Source organism: Pteropus medius, unplaced genomic scaffold (assembly GCF_902729225.1).
Source record: "Pteropus medius unplaced genomic scaffold, Ma_sr-lr_union100, whole genome shotgun sequence".
Taxonomy (NCBI): Eukaryota; Metazoa; Chordata; class Mammalia; order Chiroptera; family Pteropodidae; genus Pteropus; species Pteropus medius.
The window spans coordinates 5,339,295-5,363,707 of NW_024340849.1; the positions used below are offsets into that span (position 1 = coordinate 5,339,295).

Below are 24,413 nucleotides of genomic sequence, written 5' to 3' on the forward strand. Positions count from 1 at the left end.
GTGTCCTGCTCATCAGGTTATTATGCTTCCAGATTCCTCACATATTCTGTGTGGGAAAACTAACTTTTTTTTCCATAGCTAATAGAGATTCCTATAAAATGTGAGTATGTAGAATGCTTTCACTGGATTTATTTCTGGGGAACAAATATAGTGGACAATTTGGTGATGGACAGAGGGGAGGGGTGAATGGGGTGAAGGGTTAATGAAGTCCAAATTAGTAGTTGATAATTGGGCACGGGGAGCATGGCAGAGGGAATGCAGTCAGCATGAATATGATGCTAGGTGGAGGGCCAGGGGAGGGAGGGAGCAATTGAGGGGATTGTTTTATGAACTGTATAGATGTCTAACCAATGTACTGTATACTTGAAACTAATTTAAATAAGTAAATTAAAAAAAAAATGCTTTCCCTGAAAGGGACGACAAACTGCCCAGGATCGAGCCCACTCTGGGAGGCTTTCTCATTCCTTCAAAAATTAAAATGAGCACATGCTGCTTATGGCCTTGTGAGATATCCTTGAAAGGAACTGAAAGATAGTATTTAGCTACGGATGGGAATAACACTTTACCGTTTTCACACTACGTTTTATGAGTATTATGGTAGTATTTTATGCACTCTAAGACGCGAGCAATTGAAAGACAATATTATTTTAGGTAGCACCATAAAAGAATAGTGCTGCTAATTAAACCATAACTCACATTTGATTTGAGAGATGTTCAGATGTGGGAAAAAAATATGCATTTTGGAATTGATACAACATAATAGTAGTTCCCCATTCATGCAACTATTTAGACAAAAAAATTATTTCATAGGCTGTTAGTAGTTAATACTTGGCTAAGTTTTATGATCAAGTATGAAACTAGAAGAGCAAATTCACTTAGTTTTGAGTTGCTATTGAAGTGAGCTTTCCATAAAGCCCACTTCATCCTTTGTCTTCTCTCCTACACTCCTCTGCTTCGCCTGCCACCGAGAGGCACGTGGCGTTAGACACATCTTCCATGAGGCAGATGGTGGAGTAAGACAATGCCGCTTCCTCGTCAGAAATTTCTCTTCATCTTATAAACGGAAATAAGATCATTTGTTTTCAAATGATTATTATTCAAAAGAACAAGGATGATCTCTATGAAATGGAAACCAATTTAAACAAAGGTGCCATTTGTTTAAATATCTAACTCCAATAACAGCCTCAAATCTTTGACAGTACTCTCTCAGAAATAGCACCAGTTTACAATTTATTACCGTGGCTTAATTCTCCTGTGAATCCCCCAAAACAAAGCTCTCTTTCGAAAGAGACAGATTTGGGATTAGCACATAAAGAACATGTAGAGACTACTGAAGATTGTGATCCCTTTTACTATCGTGATCATTTTCCATTCTTCGCTTGAATGTAGGAGCGAGAAGCTGCAGCAAAAGGGAAGGAAGTCTTCTCGTCCTGCAGAAATCATCCTCTAGGGAGGCTGGACTGAGGACCGACCCTTCAATAAGCTGATTATTCAAGAGATAAATCAGGCGCCATTGTCATGACAACAGGAACAAGCCCCGTTGGATTTTTAAGGATCTTCGATCTGCGATGGTGATTTCTTACCCATCTCATTAAATTAGTTACACGAAGGTGTGGAAAGCTTTTGATGTTTTAAGGAGCGAAAGGACATGAGATAATCTTACTCTGGGCAGTATTAATATTTCAATCCCACAAAATTCTGGGCCCCTAGAGAAGGAAGGAACTTTCTTGCTCATCTCTTGTGTCCCCTATACCACCAGGCAGGTACTGAGCACAGAGTAAGCACTCTACAAACTTGTGAATGGTTAATAAGTAGCTAACCTCTATTTAAAAAACTTAGCGAGTCAGTTAATATTAATTCTTTCATTATCATTCTCAGTGAAGGAAACCAGAATATACACTTTTAACAGCCTTACTAATTTAGTGATTCTTTTTATCTGATCGTCTGCAGTGTAAACGCACTTTTATTTCCACTGTTTTTCTAGATGTTACATTCTTCAAGCAAGAACAGAAATATTGCATAACTTAGATTATGGTGATATATCAAAATATGTTTACTCATATGTTCTCCTAGAAGGAAGATAATAAAGGAGGGCAGAACAAGGTTTTACAAACATATGATGTGAAAAGATTCTATTGGATTATTTCTCCGATAGTTAAGAAATGGCCGTTGAGATATTTTTTATTCGTTTGTTTATCTATAAAGCTAGAAACACTCCTGAATCACCTCTCTTCAAAAGGATTCAAGTAAATGCTTCGGTTGCCTAAAAAAAACTATACTTGGGGCATTCATTGCTTATATAGCTCATTGGTAATTTAATCTCGTGAAATCTTTTTGATCACATTAAAATATATATAAACATGTTCTGTCTGTCAGTAATTATCTTCCATGGCCCAGTTTTAAAACTGGAAGGTCGAAAAATGCGGCCATCTTTTCATTTTATACTAGATACATAATAAATGAAATCCAACTTTTTTTTTTTTAATCTTAGATAGGTTTTTGGTACCTTTCCAACTAGCAAATTATACTTTTGTCTAGTTTATAGCACAAACCTTCATTTTACTTTAAATAAGCAAATGAAGAGTTATTCCTTTGTGACTATGAAGAGAGTATTTAAGTACTATTTCATACTTGTTGGAACTTCATTTTCAAGAGAGACTTGTGCATATAAAAGCATTCTTGCAAAAGGAATAGGTAAACTTAAGTCCTGGGAGCCTTGGGAACCTTTGCTTATGGTCGTAGAATTTGGGGAATTGGGGCAGTTTTCAAGTTGTGGTGCCATGACCTCTGAAAATAACATCATTTGCTCAACTTACTCTGAAAATGGACCAGCTCTGGAGTAATTTTATGAGCGTTAATCCTTAGAGAAAAACAAAGCTGTGTAGTCATTTCTGAAACTAAACCAAGCGCTCCATTCCCATGTGTGAACAAGCTGATGGAGTCTCTGACACTGTGATTTCTAGTAACATGTGGATTCTTCGTTGAGCTGTATGGCGGCTGCTATTTAAACATCTGCCCACTCACTTTCCCCTCTTCTCTGAGCACCCAGACCCATGGTCCGGCGTTAGCTGCTGAGGTCTTAGTGAGTCTCTAACCAACCGTCTCTAACTCCTTAACAGCAATTGCTTGGCGCCACTTCTCAGTGGTACGACTTGGCAAGGCACAACAGCATCAACAGCAGATACTAATTCGATTCTGTTTTACACATTTTTTTGGCCCAAGATTGTTAGACATACTTGAGAGGGTTGAAGGATATTATTTAGCTTCACTTGGGAATAACAATTTAGTGTCGTCACACTACAAATCTTACAAATGAGCCACCGTCATATACTGAACCCTTTCAATGGTACCTTCCATGTATCAGGTCCATCCTCAGCAGTTTATATACGTCAATGTACAGATGCCTCCCAACAACCAAATAAGTAGACCCATTACATCCCCAATTTAAAGATAAAGGAACATGAGACATTTAGGTTGCATAACTTGCCCAAGTTTACCCAGCCGGTAAATGGTAGAGTAGGGGACCCAGGACACAAACTGAGTGCTTCCTTTTATGGCAGATGATTACAGTGGCATAAAATAGCTCTTGGAATTTCCTTCATGAACATAAAATTTAAATGACTCAGTGTATGAGCATTTTGCCTGTTTAGAACAACTATATGTAAAGAAGAATTACAACTGTAAACCAATAGCAAGTGACATCACAGTTATTAACTTTGGTTGCAAGAGATTATTATCAGATCACAAATATGGGCTGATAACGAATGTGCAAGATTCTGAAATAATTTGAAATTTGGTAGTTATATTTTTTCCCCTGATTTAAGCCACTAGAAAAATCTCATATTAGATCATTGTCGCAATGGTTTAAATTTAAGCCAAATCTAGAAGACTGAGTCATACCAACCTCCTATTAACGACTCTTCAATTAATCCATGGTCATATTAATAATCATCATCCCACGGAAGGCCAAATGTCCTGTGCAAGCCTGGTTTGCACTGTCACCCTTAAGTGTTACAAAAGCTCTTTAAACCATATCCTAGATATATAAAATTATGAATGTAGTATTGAGGAAATTAAAAACTCATTAAGTATAAGATCATTTGTTACACTACTTTATTATATTTTACAGTAAACTTTTTATATTCGAAAATGTAATTGAGAATTTTAAAAATCAAAACTATGTAGTACTGGATATAGAACTCTTTGGTTTTAAACTGAAAGAGAATTATTAACGTTCTTCTGATGAGTGGTCCACCTATTCCCCAAAGCCCCACAGGCCCGCTCATAGATACGATCTAACATATCTCCACAAATCCTGAACATTCGCTTCTTAAAATTATAGCCCAGTATCATCCCATTGCTCGCTTTTCAAAAACGTTAGTGGTAAAGCTTTATAAATTTTTTCCGGCTACTTGTAAAATGTACTATTTCAGATTCTTGACTAAATTATGTCGTAGCTTGACTCCGAAGCTGTGGGTAGTATGGTTGGAGGGCAGGATGAGAGAGAACTCATTCTGTGGGGAAACGAAAAAGCTCCTCCTGCAAACATTTTATTACTGGCTCTGAAATATACACTGAAAGAGCCGAAGATTCAGAGACTCCAGGAGAAGGGAAAGAAAAAAGAGTGGAATCTTTTCTCGTAGGAACCGATTTTCCTAGTTATTCTGGACCTACATTTGATCATCCACGTATATGTGGAGATACGCGGGAAGCGGGGCTTCTTAGGTCATCCTCTACGCGCAGCCATGCCTTTTGGGGTAACCATGGCAACGGATCCTAGGTCACACATGGAGCACAGGGCTTCCTGTTAGTGGCCACAAATAACTTCTTTTGCCCTAAACTGAACAGGGTATTAGGGAGATGGGAGTCAGTAACCGGGGTGAGCTCTGGGGGCCAGGGTGCAGGTGGACACGGATGGACCCGCACGTACAGGGCGCACTCGAGACCCCCGGATGCTCGCGTCCAGGCTTTGGGTTACCGAGGGCGGGGCCTTACCCGGGCCTTCTGCTCCATCTCGAGCATTACTCTCTCATGTTGCTCGGCTATGGCCAGAGTCGCCGAGTGCACCTTCTGATAGATCATTTCTCCTTCCCGTGTCTGAAAAGTGAACAGTCCTTCTCCCGTGTCACACATTCTGTGAGAACAGAGACAGGGAAAGAGATGGGTCTGCGCGTGTTCAAGTGCACATCAGTCCTCCATGTGAAAGGCGCCCTCGCCCCGAGCTACCCTCCTCCCCGACCCCGAGTTACTGAAGCGGATTCGTCCTTGACCGAACCAACCGATCGGCCAACTAACGCGTTTTTCAATGGCACATGGGAACGAACCTCAGGGGGAAAACCCATGTGCATTTGCATTTTCAAAGATGAAGCGTTCGCAGCAGCATAAAGGAACAGAGGAACGTGGTTTGGGTGATTGCAGTGCGTGTCCTATCAATTTTAGAGAATAAAAGCAAATAATTGTTTCCTTTTAAGGAATTTCACATTTCTGATATCATAACACGATCTCCTACGATTTGATAGCTCCTGAAATTTAAAAAGCTTAAGAAAAATCTGCCATTATCTACTCACTGCAGTAGGGACCAAAGAGAAGACTATAACATTTTAGTTTATGAATCGGCACGCGTAGGCTGAAGCTTGTATTTAAACGGAGTAATAATCCTTAATTAAATCTTGGGTTAGCTTAGAAAAATGACATGGCAAAAAGAATACCCTATTTTATTTGGTTTGACTTCTGGCTCTGCGACTTACCGGAAGTGTGACCTTGGGCAAGTCGGATGAACTTGCCTGTACCTCTTTTCCTATCTCTAACTCAGAAAAGACCAGTGCCCATCTCAAAAGACCCTTACCACAGTGAAAAGACTCCATACACAAAATATTTAGAGTACTGCTTAGCGCATATTAAGTGCTCAAAGATGTTAGCTATTAGTATTTTCATCACTCGCAAAATATGGAACTAATCTCAATATCCACCAGCATGAAATGGTTGGCTTAATTATGATATTTCTATCCGATAGACTACACAGCTATTTCTGTGTCATTTCTGAAAGCATATAATACATTAGAGATTCTTATTAGGTACATTCAAGAGGAAAAAACAATACAAATTACTTTTTAATTATTTAATTACAATTACCTTTTTAAAACACAATTTTTTTATTGGAATAAAATCACTGACCATTTGTCAGGCAATAGGATTATAGGTAAGTTTTACTAACAAAGAGTAATTCTAACCTGAAAAATATTTTAAATTAATATTTAAAGCCAGCTTTTAATTAATTAATTAATATATTTATTTTTTAAGCCAGTTTTTAAAATTAATTGGAGGTCTTTAGGAAGATTCACCTCACTCTCAATATGTTGTTCAACTCAGATACTGGATATAAACTGGATTGCTGTGTGCTGGTTTTCAGGTTATACCATCAAAAGATTTGCATAAAATATTCATGAGGCCAAACCGTCTTCCAGCACCAAACAAGTTTCAGGTTCTTCTCCATGATTCTCAAAGGAGTTTTCAGTAGAATAGAAATGTCTCAAGAGGCTTCAGACATTACCATGGCTGTGACTGCCAACGCTTAGTGCCCCATAGAGCCAGCACTTAGCTTCTGAGAAGGAGATCTTAATAAAATTCACACAGCGTGAAATGGAAAGTCTGGGGGAAAAATGAAGAGTTTTCACAAAGTGAAACAAATGAGCTTTCCTTTGTTGATTCAGAAGAGTAAAAGAAATCCCACAGCAGGAGCAGGAAAACCATTGATAAGCAGTGAGCTCATTTTGTCTGAGGTTGAGTTTTGTTAGCTGTCATGTGAAAAACGCTGCCTCTTAGCCCTCGGAAATGAGATAATGAAGACGCAAATTGTTATTTCATACTCGGTCGTTGAGATGCAAAGATCTAACATTTATTGTCTTCCTGAGACTTAACTCTGCCCAGTGAAGGAGTTTGAAGGCTTGGAGAAGGGTTTTTTCCACCCTATAAAATAAAAACTATTGTAGACTGCATCCTTTGATCAAGAATAAGGAATTAAAACATGCTGACATTAAACGGCCAAGGAATTTTCGGTAAAGGTGCTCCTTCTTCAATGCAGGCGCCTCAGCTAAGCTGAAGTCAAAATTCTTCAGTAAAACGGGCTCGAATTTATGGCTTTTGTCAGCTGTGTTGGAATATACAGTTCAGTTTTCTTGTTGTTCAGAACATGTTCTTTTGAGGCTGCTAAGGAACAGATATGGAGATTTTTTTTCTTATAAGCCTAAACAGTTTTGTGGTAGCCAGACAGTACTAGAGAAGACGATAAAGGGTCACACAACATAATTCTGATGGCTGTCACCTTGGTATTCAACGTGTGGTCCACATATGGCAGGCAGCACCTGCATAGCTGGGCGCCTTCCCAGACCATCCCATCGGAACTGGCGTGTAACGACATGCCCGCGGATTCACATGCACATTATAGTCTGAGAAGCACTGACCTAGAGAACTCTGCCCACGGGTCACTATGCCATTAAAGGGGACTGGGAGGTGACACTTGGGACCTAAATGAGGACAACATAGAAGCCACAGCTTAAGACTGTGCCTTCTGAAACTGAGAGTTAGAAATAAAGAAATTTGAGAAAAAGAACAAAAACCCTTTCCTTAACTTGGGAACACCTAGTTACGTTTGAATATCCTAACCCCCTCGTCACTAACACACACATTCTTCAGTTACATTTATTTAGAGAAGAAGTGAAAACATGGATCAAATATGTTTGTCCTGATTCCAGCTGAGAATTCTATGGAAATTTATAGACAATTACAAATGTTATCTATCTTTACAGTTAACAAGGTATAAATTTAATGTATAAATTTAATACTTTTTAAATCTAAAATCAAATGTTAAAGAATATAATCTCAAGTCCCTTTCAGCTTTAAGGAATAGTCTAGAGCCTTATAAAATTTCTAAGTAAATAGGACTGACACGCTTATTTCTAGGTTTTTTGTGCTTTTGTTATTTTGACATTGTGATATAAGGGACATTATAAGATTCAAAAGACTAAGGGCACAAATTTCAACCATCACGTCATGACTTGTCTTATCCACCTACCACATATTCATCCAGTACGATAAGCCAGGTGTTGTCTTGAGCCTGGGGATGAAAATCAGGGAAAAATATACATGGCTCATTGCCTCTGAGCCTTTCCAAGGAGTGGGGAAGCTTAGCATCATTCTAAGAATGACACACATACTGCATAAGTGCAGCCAGGGAGAAGTACAGGGCCCAGGAAGGTGATGGAGGATCGACCTATGTACCCCTCATCTATAAAATGAGGCAAGAGGACTTTGTCACGAGATCATTCTTTTAACGAAACGATGTGATGTATGTGATAGCGGCATTGAAGGGTTAATTTGGCAGCCCTCAGTTTGCGATGGTTCCTTGTCTGACTTCTGGAATGCAGCCTCTGAGCCTCTGGCCTACTCTACTGGGTGATAGTGTTTTTGTGTGCCTGAGGCCTTCAGCCATGCTGTACTAGTTTGACCAAATAAGTTAATTTTAACAATGTGACTTATGGGGAACAATTGTTTTGCTCTGGTGGAGGCTGGCGTATGAGTAGCTGAGGTCAGACCCGAGGACGCTGCCTGCCTGTGTGACTGACCTTCAAGAGTAAGCTTGGCCACTGAGACTTGGGGTAGCTCCCTTGGCTGACAAGACTTTGTGAATGTCGTCACACGCCATCGCTGGGAGAAGTAAGCATGTCCCCGTGTGACCGCACTGGGCTGAGGGCCCTGGAAACTTGTGCCTGTTTCTTTCTGCTCTGCATTCCTGTGCCTTTTCCCTTTGCTGATTGTTATCTGTACCTTGCACTGTAGTAAACCATAACCGTGAGTATAAATGCCTTTTCTGACTCTAGTGTGTCTTTTTAGAGAATCATTAAGCCCGAGGATAGTCTCGGGGAGCCCTCCACCTAAGACAGCCAGCCTATGACATGTCAATACATTATTGACCTAAGAATCTAAAAAATCTTAGCCTTTTCCTTAAAGGGCTCTTTTCCAAATTCTATTCCTCTAGGGATCTAAGAGAATAATCTCTTTCCTTATCGCACTCAACAACTCACTTCCAGCATCACTTGTAAGAGCGGCCCTGCCGGTTCAGGACTCTGTTGTGTTCTTTGAAACAAGGAAGAGTAGAGCTCGTGCGGCTGTACGTTTTCACAGGAAACCAAACCGCACGTGAGGTGCTCCACGATGTTCTCACACTTGGCTTCCAGGGGAGAGGCGGCCCTAAATGTGGTTCCCGGAGGCGATTTCACTTGGGCGGTGTCCCTAACAGACCCCAGCCCTCCTTCCTGCCTTTGCGTCTCAAGCTTAGCTCTTCCAAGTGCCAAACAAGAGAAATTTACCAAGTCAAACGTTAAAGACATACTTTACTTTTAAAACATAAAAAATGGATGCTTTAAAATAATTCTCTCTGGGTCTACAGATGAATCTGTAGACCTCTGGCGATTTTGTCCACCTTCACAGCTGCATAATTTCATCCTCGCTGTACGTCTGGCGATTTTGTATATATATTTAATGACCAGATATTTATCCTCCATGCACACAGATATCTTAAACTCTCGGAAATGAAGTAGAGCAGGAGCATTTTCCTGAAAACCCAGTGGTGTTTCTATTTAGTATTTAAAATTTAATGTTTAATTATAGAAAGTAATGAAATTCTTAAAAGCACAGCTTTTCTGCGGAGCAGTTAAAACCAATTAACGCTTTTATTCCATTAACAGTTTATTGTCATCTAACAATGCTAGCAGCTTATACTTTCTTTTAAAGCAGTTATGAAAAGGCTGGTTTTTCTCTGAGAGCTCTTGTGAGTCAGATTTTGATCCACGGCAAACAACTACAAGCAAAATGGACAAACAGACAAAAGCAACAGTATTAAAGTCCAGAATGAGACCTGGCTCACATGAGAATTAAATGTGTGATGGGAGGATAATTTCGGATCTGTGACAGAAAGCGAACTCTTCAATAAACTGTGTTTGGACACTAGCCATTTGGAGAAACATTTGGATTTACGTCTCTAACTCCCCTGATACAAATTCCAGAGAAAGCAAAAGAAAAAAAAAATACTAGAAGAAAACAGAAGAAATCCTACATAAACTCAGAGACAGGAAGGGGTTTTAAGCTGTGATTCAAGCCAAAAAGTGACGAAAGAATAAAATGGAAAAATCTGCCTGTGACAAAAATTCAAAAAATAAGAAAGAAATTCTAAGATACCAAAAGGCAAATAAAAAAATAGGAAAAATACTTGAAACTCATAACACTGATAACTTTTCATCTATAAAATAAATATGCCAGTACTTTATTCACATGGTTGTTTGAGCATTAGATGAATTAATATATACAAATCCAAAAACAGTATATGTAACATATTATTATTCTTTAGCTAGAACTGCTATTTTTATTACTACCATTACTCAAAAGGTTAGATCTCTAAATGAAAAACAAGGTGGAAATAATACATATAGTGCTAAAATTTTTGTAAAAAAGTATCTGGAATTTATATACATCTTTGCTTATTAAAGATGTAAGCATTAAACTCTGTAAGCATGCACAAAAATCTAGTGTTATTTATTGGGGTGAAGTCACCGTGACAGATGGCGTATAACTATGGGAAGGACACTTGTCACCGGTACTTCTTTATGTAAACAAATGAATTAAGTAAAGGAATGTTATCGACTTATTAAATTGGATGAATTAAGATTAAATTAATGTAAAATTTTTAAAGCAAGATCAAAGGACTTTTGCAGGATTTTTCTGAAATGTACTATGTATAATATGCTTAGCTCAGTCTCTGTCACTTAGCAAATACCCTTTTACTGTTAAACTTATAAAATACTGTTCTGGTCATTAGGGGCCCTCCCTTCTAATTTAAACATACACACACACACACACAGAGTATATAGGTTTATAAACATTTAAACTCCTTCCCGTGTAGCACAGACATACAATCTGATTTTCAAGAGGATGGAGTCTGAAGAGAGTTCTCTGGTCTGTAACACATTTGGAATAACAATGACAATCAGAGCGATGATGAGGATAATCGCAGCCGGCATTCATGGAGCATTGACTTGTGCAGTATGTGCGTCACCTCACTGAGCCTCTCAACACCCTATGAAGCTCCCACTGCTTCCCATTTTACAGAAAACACCATCACCCTAAGGAGGTTAAGGAATTTGCTCAAGGCCATTAAAACTTAAGTTTCTAAGCTGTGATCTGAATCTAGCAGTGTGATTTTGGAGGGTAAGCTCATTATCACTAAGCTAGATTGCATTCATTCCAGATGGGCAGAAAAGCATGCATAATTCTTAAGTTATAAAAATGTTTGCAGTGGAGAGAGAGCGAGCTCAGGACAGGGCTTGGGCTGAAACATTTTGAAAGTTATCTCTCTCCTTGCCTCTGCTCTTTTTCTGTCAAGTCAGGTTTCTAAGGCATATATCTCAACTGGTATGCCAGTAAAATGCGCATCAAGGTAAATCAATCAATCAAACTATAGAATTGGAACCAAGCCCTCAATGTCAGGTCTTTGTAAGGGAGAAGTGTAGTAGCACATTTGCCTTCTTCTCTGTCTCTAGGCTGGGTGACTATATGACCCCAAACATTTAAGGCAGACAATGACTATTCTTGGTTGATTTCACCATTGGTGTCCTAGAGTTGTGATGCTTTCCCTCAAACAAGGTGACAAACCTGAGCCTCCAAGGACATCTTGATTTTAGTCCAGTCTCTGCTGCAAATTAGCTTTGTGAAATGCCATTTCGATCCTTTATAAAATTAGGGTTTTTAATGAAAGAGTTGACCTAAATGATCTCTAAGGTACAAATGTGACCCTGGTTTCTGCAGTTCCTCCTGTGTACCCATTTATATTAATTAAAATAGCTCAATGTTTTCACTTATTTTCAAAGTTTTTATTTTATTCTATTCTATTTACTTTTTCTTACTTTCAAATTTTCTCTCTTGTTTTTTTTTTTCAACTCAATGGAAAAGCCAGTTGAGTCTCTCAGAAATCATCTGAAGTTTTGGCTTTAGTGAATCCCTGAAAAATGTACCTATAAGATGCTCTTTTATTTACCTTCCTTTCTGCCTCAGAAATTGAGAAATGAAAAATCTACCATGTGAAGATATAAAGTAAGTCCTAAGACTTTAGCTGCTATTTAATCACCTCAATACATGATTACAAATTATTACCATTATTATTTTTACTATACTGTTACATTATACATTTATGAAGGTTTAGTAAAAAAATTTTTTTTTAAATGTACAGCTAATTTTATATTCATCCTTTAGACCTATCTCCCAGTAGTTTTATTGTAAAAATATTGGAAATGCCTTGAGAAGGAGGAGTTTTAACATCCTCAACTCCTGAGTGTCAAATCAATAAAGCACTTAATACACTCCATTTATGTTTGTTGATAGAAATGAGTTGAAAATTATCAGTACGTGGCTATCTGATAGTACTGATTTTGTAGTTCTTGATAGGAAAAAAAACAAAACAAAATAAAACATGAAAACAGAAACATTTTTTGAAGAACAATGCCATGGTGTTGGAGTGGTCTTCTGATAGAGTACCCCAAACAGTCAAAAGGAGGAGAGAGAACCGACACGTTCTTATGTTCCCAGCTGATGTGTCCTTGGTCCCATATTAAAATTGTCTGAGGGAGTCTGTGTGTCTATCATATGCAACAGCTACCAAGATATATGCAAATTTATTTTTTGGGAGGAAGAGCTAACAGCAAAACAAGTCAAGCAAAAGCTTAAATTATATCGCTTAGAAGTTATACTTCTCTTTTAGAGTGAATTTGACTGTCAAGTCATGGTTGGGAAAGTTTTACAGTTGGACAGGCAAGGTACTCATATTTGGTCACTGAATTGGAAAAGAAGAGTTATGCCTCCCTTCACCATTTTAAGGGGAACCCCAAAACGAGATCATTATATTCCCTCCAAGCAAAAAAGCATGTAATCAGGGTTTAAAAATTCCATTTTATCTTCTTTTTGCTGTACACATAGTTAATTAAGGTAAATTTTTAATTAAGTGAAAGATACTTTCAGTGTCCCAAAATAGAAAAAAATTTAAGACTATACTTGATTTTACCTTAATTAAAGCTTGTCTTTTTTTTTCTTAGGTTATATTTATATGTTCATTAATTGTTTTTGGACACCATCACATGTCAGGTACCATATTAGCTTCTGGAAAATGTTTTTAAAAATCATACTTACAATATAAATAAGTAAATAAACATTAATTCATGAATTGTGTATGCTCTTCTTATATATACATACATATATTTTCCTTTAAAAATTGAGTAAATGAGTAGACGGTTATATAAAATATATAACATAATAACACATTTTGGAAATTAAGAACTGTTGGCTATTCTTATTGTGTTAAAATTTTCTCTAGAGGTTTTCAGTTGGCAGATCACTCATACAGTACACCTTTTAGCCTTTTATTGGCATCGTCAAAACAGGCCACCCAGTCAAATGGTACAACACAAATCATTCTAAGATACTGAGGGCAAATATCGATTTACATTACAGAAGATGTGAGCATATGTTTAAACTGCACCTTTTCCATTTGTTTTGAATTATAAATAAAAATTTAGTGCCATGATAAAAAAAATAAGTCTACTTAAATTTTAAAAATTGAAGAATTTCAAGTGCAATTACCTAGATTTTCAAAAATGATGTCAAATGTTATTATTCCAGCTTAGTAAATTTCAAAACCTTAATTTTAAAACTTCATTTAACACTTTCAATTGTATTCTTTAAAAAGTATAAATTGAAAATATGGTGAACAGGTCATTTGAATCTCGAAAGTAGAAGCTAAGAAATGGGGTCGATATCTCCCCGTCATAAATAACAGTATCAGTTATTTTATACTAATCCCTGATACCTTCAACCTTCTAAGGTATAAGATTCTAGTGTTTGTCAAGGTTCACACTGATGCATTCTAGTTTAAAATGAACCGGTCGTCTCTGTTTCCCCTGATGAGTCAGGTACAAACCTGTATGATAACACTTCTAGCATCTCGTCATCCTTATTTTTACATGCCTTCTTCCCAGTTAGACCCTTATGCCCTGAAAGGAGATGTGGGTGGGGATGAAAAGAAAAATTGGAATAAACTTCAGAGGCTAGAATATTTCAGTCTGCCGAAGGGCACGTTGCTATTTGAGCTGCAGTGGGGGTTTCCATCCAGGATCCTACAGAAGGCAGAGTAGGCTGCCAGATAGTTAGGGACAGTAAAATACTGAAAAGTCTCAAAGAGTAGGTATGAGAAACAGGGAACAGTGAGGGACTAAGAGACATCCTTATGATACTTCGCTTGCTAGGAGTTGTGTAATTAATTCTCCCTTCATGACTCCTCTTAAAAAGACCATCAGTAATCATCTCTGATACTTTCCAAGGCATTGTAGAATTGCGTTTATATTTATTTTGGGAGCTCTGCTTCCAGTGTGGCTGAGTAGGCTCCTCCCACAATTTCTCTGTCACAGATGACAACTATAAATTATACCAACTAACCAACCAACCGAACTCTTTCTGCCTACAACTGTTTTCGTTCCTCCGCTATACAGTTTCTGGCCTTTACAATCTCTTGCGGGTGTGGAGTGAACTGAGTGTTATTTTATTTCGATTGGCATTATTACTAAGGGGCCTCTTGTCATTATCAGAAAACCACAGAAAAGAGCCCTAACCAAAAACCTATTAGCTGTTGAGCAAAGATGACAGGTACTAGGACAGGCTCCAGTGACCTAGATTTCGGCCACTTCAGAAGACTCCAGCTGAAGAAAGGGTCACTGGCAGGCACAGCTGCATGCATGAGTCCTTCTGCTGTGACCATCTACCAATCAGCAAACTGGGAACCATCTCTTGGGGTGGGGGGGAGCTGGGTGAGAAGCCGGAGCAGCAGTTATAGGGGGAGAGAGGACCGTAGCAAATAAATACAAAGTTAAAGAAAAAAAGACACTTGGGGAAGGTCAGTCAAATGGTGATAAAAACCATCAAGGATCGAGAAAATGATTATTCAAACGAGAGAGTCTGTCAGTGAACTAGTTGGCTACATCCTGAGGATGGAAAAGGTCCCAGGAACCAGAAAGGAGGACGTAAGGACCAGAATAAGCAGAGGAAACAGAGTCGACTTTAAAATGTAGAAATTATTTTCCGAGTTCCATCATCAGAGAATATTCTAGCTGTCTCTCTCCTTGCTCATCCGGCCACAGCCCTGGCTGTGTGGACGGCATTTCTCTGGTAACTTAAGCTGCAGGCAGGCGAGACAATCAAATTCTTCCCATTCAGTGACTTAAGCTAGGAGACACGGGGGGTTATAAGTTCAGTGTTAGATGTTCAGTTGTGAGTGGAGAGACGCAGGGAAGATGAACAGATCCTGGAGGGAGTGTGCGGCCTCTCCCTGAGTTTTTAGCTCTCTGTTCCATGTCACCTGAGGCCAGGGACGCTCTGCTTCCTGTGTTTGCATTCCATAAGATTTCTGGTAATGGGGACTGATTCCAAATTTTAAGTAAACACTCAAGGTGATATTTCTGCACATTTAAGTTTGAAACTAGTATCTTCTGAGCAAGCCCAGGATGATTTCCTGTTCCATTAAGTATGGAGAGAACTAAGGATGATACAGAGCCTTCTCACAGCACTGAATTTTCATTAGCTCGTTTATTCATTCAACAAACATTTATCTATCATTCATTGTATGCGAGACACTTTGCCCAACCCAGTACATGGCTGTGCGGTGAGGGCTGGTGATTGAGAAGAGCTACCTGAATGAGTAAGAATCTGGAGCTTCTTATGAGTAGCTTATATTGTCTCTACCACGTCCTGTTCACTGCGTCTCCATACATGGGCCCAAACATATTTCTTTCATATTTCCAGAAATATCTTCGATCATTAATTAAATACCTTCCAGAGAACTGAAGAGCTATTGGTAGGAACGAATTAATGACATATGAAACTGCGAAGTACTTATTATAGAAACAGAGTTCTGATTTTCTAGAGAGGGCAATTTCATGTTTTTAGAAGTGAAAACCATTACAGCATCCATCGGTTTTGCCAGCTGGGTGGCTGCCTCTGAAGATACAGGTTTCGTGGTGGGTCAGGGGGAGAAGAAACAGACACAGAAAATCCTAAGTCACCGACGATGCCAACTTGACATTCCTTATAATTTTGGCAAAAGCTGATTAAGGAGCCTCATGTGCCAGTGTAACAACTGGGCTCACTCTGGGCCCCGCAGACTCTCTCCTTCAGTGGCCAGGCAGAGACGGGGAGAGACAGATGAGCTGGCCGCCCAGCGTCCTCTCCAGCCGCTGTCCTGCCTCGAGATGACACATTGTGGGAGCATAAGGGAGGTGGGGGTTACTGGAATCTCTTTTACCGTTCTCAGCCCAGCACCAAGTGCTGTAAAGAATGGAATAAAAATGCCAAAGCAAAGTAGTTGAGAGTAATTTACTCTTTTACCCTTGATACCTAATGGGAATTCGAGCAGTATACATTTTATTTTATTTTTCTTAATGGTCAAAGCCCTTGGCTGCATATTGTAAATACCTATCATGGATCAAAGCAATCTTAGTGAGAAATAGTCCTTTCGGCTTGCCGGCTGTTCAGGCTCCACGAGGTACTCATTTTAAATGTTATTTTCTCTAGGAATAAAAGATCATTTGCTGCTAAGTAATATCTATATGATTTCATTCTTTTTATTGCGTATAAGGATGTTACAGCATCTCAATTACAAAACATTTTGGATTGCTCTGTTTTCTACAATTCTGAAGCTTGAGCTGTAAAGTTATCTTGTGTTTACATAATTCATACTAGTTTTTACACCCAAGGGCTGAATACTCATTTCAATTCCCAACGATTATGTTTCTTGCTATTGATATTAGAGTTTTCCTGCAGATCGAAGGAGAGCAGGAATTAGCAAGGTAGAGAACAAGAGAGAAATGAAAAGCAAATCTCTTTAGGAGGAGGATTTATGTCAAAGGAAGTAAAAGGTTTTGAGACCGGGTTTAGGGAGCGAGCAGTGCTGGGCTCGCTCACACGGTGGTCGGAGAAGCAGCACGGAAAAGGTGATGCTCTGGGAAGGCACGCAGCATCCCAGGGGACACCCCCGATGAGGACCAGCATCCCGGGGGACACGGATGAGAACGCACTCAACTTGGGTGCCTTGGAACATTCACCTGGCCTCTAAGTCTCGGCTGCTCATTATGCACCAATGCGTCTCACACACACCTTACAGGATTCCTATGAGGCTCCACGCGGGAAAGCATTTTGAAAACTGTCGAGCACTATGAAAAGGAAGATATCGTTAGCATGAATACGACATGGTTTCACCGAAGCCCTACTGGACCTGGAGAATCAAAATGTCTCAGCAAGCGTCTCCTGGCTGAGCTTTTAAATATCTCTGGCCTCTGCCACAACCCCCGACGACTTTTCGTTTCCTGTTTTGAAACTGTGACCCACAAGGCCTCTGGCAGTTCCAATCACACCGAGCCTGTGCCCTGTCACACAGGCAGTTGTCCCTGTCAGAGAATTTGCCTGTGAAAAACTGCTTGCCCTGGTCCAGTGGCAGCTTTCCACGGGGGACATCTGCCTCTATTTCTACCAACGCAGACAATATTTGCAAAGGGAAAGAAAAAAACACTTTGCTATTTCACCAGCTCGTGTAAAGGTCATTTCTCAACCCGTTTCTGCAGCAGTGGAAGGTTTTGATTGTATAGCTCTAGTAATGTTGCCTTTTTTTGAAATTCATTTACGCTTTCGGGGCTGGGCTATCTTCCCCTATACCAAGTTTCATTATATTTAGTGCAGCAGAGCATGGAGATAATGTAGTCAGAATTGCAGGCAAAAAAAAAAAAAAAAAAACCTCCATTACTATACCTATTGTCAGCTTTCTGCATATTTAATAGAAATGCTGTATGCAAAAAAAATATTGATAGATGGTCAGGATTGGAATAAATGAAAAGGCTTAGTTTCTGATTTGGGGTTTGGGTAACTATATATATTTTTCTCTGAGGTTCTATTTAAAACGTGGCAATTATCTTTGCACAAAGCGTAAGAAAACAGTTTCATTTAGTGAGAATTTCTTATTTCTTTAGGGTTTCTATGTAATTGTGGGGTTCATTTTCAATCAGTTTTCCTAGTAAATAGAGCAGTAATATATACTTCCTCAGGATACTGTCATTTTAGGTTTTAGTGCTGAATATTTGTTATTAATATTTTAAATCAGCATAAATGGGAATGAATTTAACGGTAGAGGTATGAAGTATTTTGTTGTTAATGCAAACAGATGCCAAACAAAATAATAATCTAACAATTTACCACTTAAATCTTCTAGTTGAAGAAAAAAAGTTCTCGATTCAGGCTCTGGAGATGGGGGTTGCTTTTCTGGATGTGCTGGTAATGACTTACGTGACCTTGCACTGGCACGTATCGACCGCTCTTCATTTGTGCCCTGATAATTCTCTATCCTTTTCTATCTCGTCTGTCTGGCACTGTGCCTGGGAAGCTGACTCCAGCAAGGCCAGGCTTGCTCGCTTTCTGCTTTGGGCAGGAAGACAGGAGAGGGGGAGGCGGCAGTCGAGGTGTTTTTCCCACCGGTTCCTTCTGTCCCTGCACCTTTTCGACAGTGTTCCTTCTTCCAAGAATTTAAGTTCTAAGTTCTCTCTGGGCTCTGGTTTCTCGTTGCTTCAGGCCGGGGTGGGGTTTGAGGGGCTGTAAAAGCTTCTCTCCTTGCTCTATCACCCTGATCGATGTTTGTTCCCTAATCATAAATAGTTCCCACAGTGACTCCTCCTCAGACGCTCTGAGTAGGTCATTTCTTTACTGCTGGGCTTACATTTAATTTATAGCAAGGTACTTAATCTCTCTGAGCCTCAGTTTTCTCATTCATAAATAGAGAAAACATTATCTCTCCAGTATATCTCCGAAGGTTGCTATGATGAGCAACAGCATGACGGTGTTAATAACATAATAACGACAATAATAACACTATTTGGCATGCCTTATGTACCTATTTCAGAGCTCACCCTCTATTCCTAATACCAGGAGGGAATAATGGAAAGCAAAAATGGCCACAGGCCACTTCCCATCCTGTAGTCACTCCTTTGCAATGTGCCTTTGATTTTTCTCCCACTGAATGTGGCATTTTTCTCCATCCATTGACTCTGTGCCAGCCTCAGGGCTGGCCTTGGCCAATGGGAAATAAAGAATGAGACTCGATCGGCAATTTGCAAAGTGCTTATGCACTTGAGCTTCCTTGTTTGCTGCTCTGGAACCCTGCCACCATGTGAACAAACCTAGGTAGCCTGCTGGATGACAAGAGACACATGTCCCAGTCATGCTCAAGTGGTCATTGAGCCAGCCTCTACACTAGTAGGAGACACCTTATTAGATCGTCTAGTCTCCAGCCAAGATCAGTGGAACCTTGCCCAGTTGAGCAAAACTGATGACCTAAGACAAACATAACTGCTTGTTATTTAAGTCATTACATTTTGGGTGACTTGTTACATCAGCAACAGAGAGTCAATGGAACCATTGTTTGCAAATATAAAAAAAAAATAAAAATTATTTTTTAAATACTATATTCTATAAATGAATGATCCACATCATGCATTATTGTTATCAATATGTTATGATGGCAGGAAAAAGGTGCCCCAGGGAGATGCGCTTTCTGGGGTGTCCACAGCAGCTGCAGTGATTTTGCCCAGAGCTCAATGCTTGAGCGTTGAAAGTTAAGTGGGGGAAATTTTTTTAACATAAGAGTTTCTAAAGGCATACTGGCCATGTGTGTCAACAGATGCATTCGGATGTTGTGTATTAGTTAAAATTAGAAATTAAAAAAATTATATAATAAGAACCAAAAAAGAGAGAATCAGATGGCAGAGAGAAGTAAATTTCGTGGACTATAGTTTTAAGAGGGAGAGAGCACAGAATTCAAGTACATCTGGGCCTTGGCTCAGAAGACTTCTTGAGCTAGGTCAAAGAGTAGATCTGGATGGAAGCTAATGCTGTATGATCTTGTATTTGGGACAGGAGGGTTAGCCCATTGCTGGTCCAACAGTAAATGACAGTAAATGTTGTCGAAGTATTTTTTCCTAACCTGAGCCATGACTACCTGGGGGGAATGAGCTCACAGTGTGCAGCCGTCACGGATCTTCCAGAAAACTGTGATCACAACTGGGCTGAAAAATTCAAGAGCTGCGTTTTTTTAAATCGGATGTTTGGTGTATTTGAAATATTATGCTTGTCCAGTCCACAGAAAGTCTCTGAGAGGTGCAAGGAGATAAGCATTTTGGGGAGAAGATGTCACAGTTGTCTCCAAAGCTTGGCAATGAACAACCTCCTAGCTCTGGATCAAAGGAACAATGGGTCCGGGCTGAGACCTGGGGTTTACCGGCTGCGTGGATGCCCTCTGCATCACAGGGAGCTGCTGGGCTGTCTGAGGCACTCATTTGAAGGTAAAGATGTTAATTCACTTGGATAATATCCTCTTTACAAATATGAACCAAAGTTCAAAGGTGTAAATGTGAATAGCATAAAGCATCATTTTCTTCCCTGAAGAATGTACTAAGAATATCAAAGCTCTTCAACAGTGACCCAAAGCGACATATAAACCCGAATGTACGATTTTATTTTATGATGTGGAGTTAAATTAAGATCTCCATTGCAAAGAGGTATGGAACAACACCATATCTTTCTTTGAGACAACTTTTAATTTCCCCTAAGTTGCCAGATAAGTCTAAATCCATAACTACCCCTGAACTGACTGTTTACAGTCTAAACATTCCCTTGTAAATTGAGCCTCTTTGTTTAAAGATGGATCAAACAGGTTTTATTCTGTACATCCATAGTTGGCACCAAAGAGAATAAGCTTATAATGATTCTTTAACTTTACCCCAGTTTAAAAGATAGTTGTTTAATGAGTGAATGAATGAATTCACTAATGTTGTCTTTTGTAACTGCAAGAAAAATAATTCTTTGGTGGTTATTATCTCCATTTTTTTTTTCTTATCAATAAATGTATGAGATACATACTTTAAGTAAATTCATGATAATGCTTCCACTGCATTCCTTCCAAGGGAGCTAGCTGGCTTAGGAGGGAACTAATATAATTAGCATTTTTTTGATGGATGACTAGTGTCAAGACAGAGACAAAAATGCTTGTTGCAGTTGGAGAACACACATGAATGCAAGCGGCATGCAGCCGTACCGTGCGATCAAAGAAAGTAAATTAAACTTATGTTTTTGTTTTAGATAACCAAACTGCCATTCTTGCCAGTTTTATAATTTATGAAACAAATTTTTATTGAAAATTTTACGTTTAAGTTTTGGCCAGATCTAACAGCTAGCTACCTTGGAACCTTTAGTAAATACTTCATCGAGGACCTGCCATTTGAAGAGGATAGAAGCCAAAAAAAAAAAAAAATTGCATTCTTCAAGTAAACATTTGACTTAGGCTACAACTACCTTAGAGAATTAAGCAGGTGTGCCTCGTGTGCCTGTGTGTGCCAGGAATACAGGTGCTTGTTGAAGGAAAGAAATTGCAGGGAAGGGCTTTAGACATACATTGTCCAACACCTATTGAACTGATTTGACAGTGATGAAGGAAGAGACATTTTAATGTAGACATTCGTGTAAGAGCCCAGGTACGTGAGAATGGGTTCTTCTTATCTATGACTTGATGAAGGCAAACTTTGGAATTTACGTGCAATCTTCGTGCTAATGAACACAAGCAATATTAAGGACAGAAATGATAAAAAATGACATATATTTTCGAGACAGGCTGTATATTCCTAAGAACAAAAGAAAAATCTCTCCTTTCTGGTTGTATTTAGTCCTTTATACAGGAATTTACTTATTCTATCTCTTTAGATTTTTAAACTATTGCATTTGATTAAAATCATTACTCCCGATAAACTAGATGAACAATAACTCTCTTGAAACTTTGATTTTGATTTCAAGATATCATCTTTTAAGGGGACATGATCATAAAATCACCACGCTAACCATAATTCAAAAACCAGAAAGCAACAACTGTTAAATTTTATGACTATATGAAGAAATAAGTAAATTGATCAAATATCATGTCCATGGTGAAAGATAGATGGAAGCCTGTCAACGGTAGGAATTCACATCTGACTGCCGTCCAGGAAACAACTTTGAATTTCTGGGCCAACAGATTTAAATGATCACTACTCCATATTAAAGTTTTCTGTATTTTACTATAGCGACTCTTTCTTCACTGTTTTAAGCAAACATATTTAAATTTAGAATTAACATAGGATCAAAGGGAAACGCACATCAAACTGCTCCTGACTGAACCACGTGTCATAATCTCATTACCCAATAAGTTTCCTTTCAGTTAAGAAATTGGGAGGTAAAGGTAACGAGTTGAAAGTTGGCCTAATATCTTAACAGCAAAATATTTTAACAGATATGCACTATATAGACTTATCATGCTTCTCGATGTCTTCTACCTTTCAATATCCTGAAATGGGATTCAGAAAATTTTAATGGCTAAAAATAACAAATTTGGGGTCGGGTCAAGTTCCTTATGGTTATCCAGCTGACCCAGCACCATTTATTAAAAAGACTGTCACCCAAGGTTCTCCAGTACGGACTTTGTTGTAAAACAAATATCTAAATAAGAGTTTGTATGTTTCTTCCAATGGCCAAAGATCTATTCTCGTGTTAATACTATATGGTCTTAAATAGTTTAGCTTTATACTCTGTCTAAATATCCAGTAGGATATGTGTTCTCAGCTTGTTCTTCAAGAACGAATTGCTAAATTATATGAGTTTTTCTATTTTCGCTTCCATATAACTTTCAGAATCAGCTTTCCTCTTGGGAACAGTGTCTTTTAGAATGAAGCATATTTTTTAGAATATCTGTATTTCCTTTGGTGAAGGTCGGCAGTCTGACTCGGTTTATATAAAATATTTTTATTTCACACTTATTCTTGAATAGTATTTTCACTAGGAATAGAATTTTAAGTAGACAGTTAATTCTCTATTATGCCGTTTTTTCTGCCTTTGATAATTTCTGTTGAGCTATTAGCTGTTAGTTACATCGTAACTTTTGAAAATAACATTTTTTTTTTCTAAGTGCAGTTTCCTTTTTATTTATCCATTTTAGGTTTAGTAAAAATTCTTGACTATAGATTCTCTTCTTATCATGTCTTATTTTTGAAAATTCACAGCCATTATATCTTCAGGTTTTGCATCTGTCCATTTTTCTCTCCTCTCTTCCTCTAAGACTCCAATCAATTAAACATAAGAATTCTCTGCTTCTCATGTTTTCTTCCAGGCTTTTGTCTGTTTTTTTTTTTTTTCCTGGATATTTTCTTCTGAACTTTCCTCCCTATTAATTAATTATCTATTCTGGTATATCTAACCTACAGTTATACACATTTAATTAATTCATACCATTTGCCGTTGCGTGTGTTGTATGGACCTGCAATGTTTTGATGTCACTTTTATCAAAAGAAGGAGTTCTACTCCTCTTCCGTTGAATTTGGATTTATCTTGGTGATTCACTTCCAGTAAACAGAACGCAGCAGAAGTGATGCCATATGACCTCAGTCCAGCTCATAAAAGCCAGCTTCCACCTGACCTCCTCTTTCTTGGGATGCTCGCTCTTAGAATTCAGTCATCATGCTTTGAGGAAATGAACACCACATCTAGGAGGCTACGTATAAGTGTTCAGTTTACTCCCGGGTGGAGACCAAGATCTGAATGACATCAGCATCCAGACACGTGAGCAAGAAAGTCTTTGAGATGACTCGACCCCTAGCCTCCACCTGAGTGCAAACACACGAGAGACTGAATGAGCAAGAACTGCTGAGCTGAGTCCAGTCAACTCTGAGAATTGTCAAAGATGGTGATGATGATAATATTAATAATGTTAATAATGTTAATAATAATAATTTTTGTTGTTTTATACGACCATTTCAGTAACTGGAGCATTGGATTGATTAGTTCTGAAATTTTCATTTGCTCATTTAAAAAAATAGTTTCCAGCATTTTGACTACATTCTCAATCTTGTCATTTATCTCTTTAAATAAGTGTATTTCTCTTAAAGCATGTCTATGACAACTCCAGGCTCTGGTGTCTCTTGGGGTTGTTATTATCGCCCATTGTTTCTGCTAGTTGTTCATGATGTCTCATCTTGCTGTGTCCTGATTATTTTTATTATGCGAAAAACTTTTTATTGAAATAATTTGAGCCCTAAAATGCATATTATCTTCTTCCTGTTACAATTTATGTTTGCCTTCTCCAAGATGCTTCCATTATAAATTCTGCACTTTGAAATAGAATTGCTGACAGAATGACTCAGTAGGACGTCCTAGTGAATTATAGCATGAAAACTTTATCTTTAGCCTAAAATAAAAACAGTCACATA

At 38.5% G+C, this 24,413-nt stretch overlaps 1 protein-coding gene across 1 annotated transcript in view; it reads right to left on the minus strand.

The window, feature by feature from the left end:
* DOK6 (docking protein 6) overlaps positions 1–24,413 on the minus strand; it is a 272,262-nt gene that overhangs the window by 62,184 nt on the left and 185,665 nt on the right. Inside the window, exon 6 of the mRNA XM_039839865.1 lies at positions 4,996–5,134. Coding sequence (XP_039695799.1) covers positions 4,996–5,134 — 139 coding nt within the window. The remainder of the gene's footprint in view (positions 1–4,995; positions 5,135–24,413) is intronic.